Genomic DNA, 4325 nt, shown 5'->3' on the forward strand with positions numbered 1-4325 from the left:
TAGAGTGAATGACAGAGAGAGCCAACCAGATCTCTACTTTTTTCATCATTGACCCTCAAGAAGTAGTTTTAGAACCTTTATGTAGGGATAAATTTACACTATATCTGTTTTAATGGATATAAAAATACACTATTTCTACATTATACAGGTTTCTTCTCTGCTTTTTTTTTTAAATCACTTGAGTAAATTCTTGTGATTACTGAACAGAGAAAGTCTCCTGCTTTACTGAAATGTGTTCAAGTGTAAATTCTAAATTCCAGATATACAAACATGACCTTGCAAATTATGGTCGCACTGCACCTTGAATCTTTTGAATAATTTAAATATCTATATTTCATTTGAATACTGCCTTATGGTAGCTGTCTAACTTTTTAATATTAGCTTCCCTTATTATAGAACTATATAATCACATTTTGTTTTTATCTTCTATATTTGAACCCAGAATTTCTATTACAATAATAAAAATTTACCAGTACATACATCAGCATTTATTTTTTACCCAGTGTCTTCAACTAACCCAGCTATAAAAGGCTACTTTACTTAGCAATCAGTCTTTTATCACCAAGTTTAGGGATGCAACTCCCTACTGAAATCTTTCAAGGATTTTTAGGGACGTAAACCATCCAGTTATAAAAATCAAAGTGCATATCAGCAGCTCTCTAAACTTAAGGTAATATAATGGAATGTTCGGGGGGAGAATTTCTGACAAGCCAAAGCCCAAAAATACACAATTAGAAAAAAAAAATCATCCTCACTGCAACTATTGGACCTTACTGCTTACCAAGTGGCTATAGTAATCAGTACTACAATTGACATTTTTAGAGTTAATTTTCTGCTTCAGCTTCAACCTAGCTCAACTAATAAAGGCAGCCTAGATTACAAATATCCAATGAGTAGATTTTTTCAGCTTTTGAAAGCTTGCAGGGACTTTCACAATGCAACAAAGTCAAAACCCATCGTTTAGCTTAATTAAATCATCTAGATTTATTCGGTGGCATTTACAAAAGCAAGCACTCACCTGCTGCCTAATTACAGTACTGTATAACTGCAGCTGAACCAAGAACTTATTGAGGTGGACCCTATAAAGCTTGTATGTTATGCTCTGAAAAAAAAACAAGGCTGATTCATGTCACGTCTAAGCAGCAGTTTCACAGAAAAGATGACATTCATGAAATCCAACTGCTTCCTGTTGTGTTAGCATGACATTCCAGACATAAAAGTTGCTGCCATTGGTAAATAGTCAAATACATGTATTTTAATTACGTAATTTCTTACATTTGTACAATACATGCTTTGCTTATTTCGACAGTGTCTGAAAGACTTGAAAATGTACATTTCCATGACACCAACACGGAACAATTTTGGTAGCCACAATAAAATATGTAGTCACATCTGTAATGAAAGAGTTGTTTGACAGCAGAGTTTTACATCGCAAACAGGATAAGGAAAGCAACCATCAAACAGAACAGTCCCATGGCTTCAGACAGGGCAAATCCCAGGATGGCATATGAGAACAGCTGCTGCTTCAGAGATGGGTTCCTGCAAACAAGAAGAAGCTGTCAGTGCATCTGGAGAGCACACCAGAAATCTATCAATTATTTAAATAGAATAGAATCACTTTATTCATCCCTGAAGGGAAATTCAGTAGTGTATGTTGGCATTCCATTGTTGAAAGACAAAAACAAACCTAGCATAGCCGATGATGAGACTTCCGAACACTGTCCCAATTCCAGCACCGGATCCAGCTACTCCGACTGTGGCAGCTCCAGCACCGATGAACTTGGCGGCAGTGTCAATGTCCCTGCTGACAGCACTGGTCTGGATGCCTCTCAGTGTGACCTGGCTGAGGGGGCTCTGTGGCATCAGAGCAACACTGCTCTGTAGCAAGAAAAGACCAAGAGAGGTAAATGTCTACCTCTCAGCTGACAACCAAAATACTGTGGCAAAAAACAGTCCGAGTGTCAGGATTTTCATGGCAATCTCATGATAACCAAATGGCACATTTGAAAAGCTAATAAGGAGTTGAAATCTTCAAAATCTAAATACTTCAGATCCAAGTTTTTATGGTTGGGGATTACCAAGCGCTGACAGAAAATGGAATGGTAGCTTCAAAAAATTTGTGACGGTCTTCACTTCAAACAATTTGTAAAGATAATGGCACAAATCATTTGGTCCAAATTAGCTTAAAAGAAAAAAAGACTGCAGTCCTTGTAGAGAGGTTGCAGGTTGTCTTCTTACCTCTGTTTTGACATCAGGCCTGGACAGCACAGAGGCAGACAGGGGTCTGTAAAGAGCCCGGGAACCAGCACGGACCTGCAGCAGCACAGACACAACAGGAGCACAAATTTAGTCCTGGCATGCTCAAGAAATATAACATACTGTATTATTAGAAACTATTTCCAGTCTGCAAGTACACAAGCTGGTGGAGGGCACTTTGGTCAATCACAGTGTCATTCACTATAGTACACACTTTGGACATGACCTGTGGTATTAAGTCAAGACTGCAAGTACAGTTGGTGCTGTAAAAGACACCTGTGCTTAGTTTGAAGTTTGTGCTAACCTATAGCATCGACAAACTACTGTAAAACATAAACTTCCAGGCTTACTGTCATACAGTCATATTGTAGTTCAAGCTGGTTAGCCCATTGGAGCTTCTAAAACCAATAATATGACCTTGGGAAATAAGTAGCACCCCAGGCTACATGGATATATAGAAGGTAACAATGCACAAATGTCCAAAGTGATCATTTGTGTATCACTTGCACAGGCCTGAGTGTGAGTTTGGTCTGCACCGGGCGCTAAATTGGGCTAACAGAGGGTGTAGATGACCTTAGCTAAATGCCACCATTGAAAATGTCCGCTGTGAGCTAAAGCAATGCTCCAGCTGCATATATTTGACGCGACCTAGCATGGAGCTTCTCTCTAAACATCAAAGCGACACAGGCTCCACATGAGATGTCTGATATTCAGTATTTTAACATTAGCTAGCTAACCCGCCGGCCTACTCCGCAGATACCCTTGTCAATCGGCTGCAGTCAAGTTCAACCAGAGGCCCACCGGAGATATTTGTAATATTACAAGAAGCAAGAGTCAAACTCACAGGAAACAAACACACCGAAGAATATAAACTCACCAGAGCCGGCGTGGAGACGAACTTTGCACAGGCGTACATTTTCTATTTTAGGTAGTTTTAACCGGTTCGGTCAAATCTGGTTGAAGCCCGGGTCTCTCTGAGGAGGGAAGACCGGAGAGAAGTAAGGTCAAACGAGTGTAAATATGCTCCACAGACGAAATAAACGCATTCATATGCACATTCACATCCATTCTGCATGCTGTCCTCACTTGTGTGCTGCAATGTGAAGGTGGGAGAGAGGATGAAAAGGGATTTACAAAGATTCGCTTCTCATTCAAACTGCCATTACACACTTACCGACTGCAGAGGTCGAACCACAGTGGAAGAGTGCGCCTGCGCCGTGTGACGTATGTAGAGGCCCGGATGATGACTGTGGAAGGTCATTTCACGGAAACTTTATTTAAAACGAACACAGAAGCAATGTTCATTCACAAATTACTGGTTTTGTTCACACGTGTATTTAAGTATTAATAGATGCACCTTTATTTTGTGATTACAGTTAAGAAACAAAATTAAATGTTTTCAAAAGATATTTTTGTTGAAAAAGAAAACGACAGAGATAAAACAAGGATAAAACAGGTAGGCTCAAGTTTTACTTTGGTTATTATTAGTTTTTATAAACTCCATCAAGAATATTGGCACTGTAAAGTTTGACACAGGTGAAGACAGGTAGCAATACAGGATGTGGCTTAAATTATTAGTCTGGTGTTTCTTTTTCTTTTATTTTCGAGTTCATAAAGATCAAAAACAGACAGACAGACAGACAGACAGATAGACAGATAGACAGATAGATAGACAGATAGATAGACAGATAGATAGACAGATAGATAGATAGACAGATACTTTATTCATCCTCTTGAGGAAATTCAAGGATGGAACTGGAATTACTTTTTACTGTCACTGCATAGTGTGCAACTAAAATAAGCTGCAATTATCTCAGTGCATTCACAGAATCAAATATTTCTTAAAAGTGCGATAAGAAAAGTGCAAATATAAAGTATAATGTTAGTAGTTCTTTCAAAGATAGCTTGTTTGGTATATTAGGAATCATGAAACTTCTGGATATTACACATTGCTGAACATGTATGAGAAAGTAAAGCTTTAGTAGTGCAAAAATACATACAAAGAGCAATAATATGTAGACATATGCACGTATAATGCCAGTAAAATAAATAAATTTAGTAAGTAAATC

General features: G+C 38.4%; 1 protein-coding gene across 2 annotated transcripts; it reads right to left on the reverse strand.

Annotated features, from left to right (window-relative positions):
- Positions 1 to 959: 959 nt before the first annotated feature.
- Positions 960 to 3520, reverse strand: atp5mc3a (ATP synthase membrane subunit c locus 3a). 2 transcript variants are annotated; one of them, XM_022198902.2, is made up of 5 exons: positions 3431 to 3520; positions 3134 to 3230; positions 2239 to 2313; positions 1688 to 1878; positions 960 to 1539 (listed from the first exon to the last, which is right to left on the reverse strand). In XM_022198902.2, the coding sequence occupies exons 2-5, from the start codon at positions 3170 to 3172 to the stop codon at positions 1425 to 1427; spliced, it is 420 nt and encodes a 139-aa protein (XP_022054594.1). In that variant the 5' UTR covers positions 3173 to 3230; positions 3431 to 3520; the 3' UTR covers positions 960 to 1424. The 2 variants fall into 2 exon arrangements, with proteins under 2 accessions (XP_022054594.1, XP_022054595.1); XM_022198903.2 differs by having other exon boundaries at positions 3343 to 3458.
- Between the last annotated feature and the right edge of the window lie 805 nt (positions 3521 to 4325).

This window comes from Acanthochromis polyacanthus, chromosome 14 (genome assembly GCF_021347895.1).
Source record: "Acanthochromis polyacanthus isolate Apoly-LR-REF ecotype Palm Island chromosome 14, KAUST_Apoly_ChrSc, whole genome shotgun sequence".
Classification (NCBI taxonomy): Eukaryota; Metazoa; Chordata; class Actinopteri; family Pomacentridae; genus Acanthochromis; species Acanthochromis polyacanthus.

Bases quoted from the DNA above. Each gene is read 5' to 3' on its own strand.
- atp5mc3a (XM_022198902.2), bottom strand. From the start codon at position 3,172: ATGTACGCCTGTGCAAAGTTCGTCTCCACGCCGGCTCTG. The intron at 2,314-3,133 runs GTGAGTTTATAT...GTGCTGCTGCAG, and splicing joins TCGTCTCCACGCCGGCTCTG to GTCCGTGCTGGTTCCCGGGC. The intron at 1,540-1,687 runs GTTTGTTTTTGT...TCTTGTTTGCAG, and splicing joins CTCATCATCGGCTATGCTAG to GAACCCATCTCTGAAGCAGC.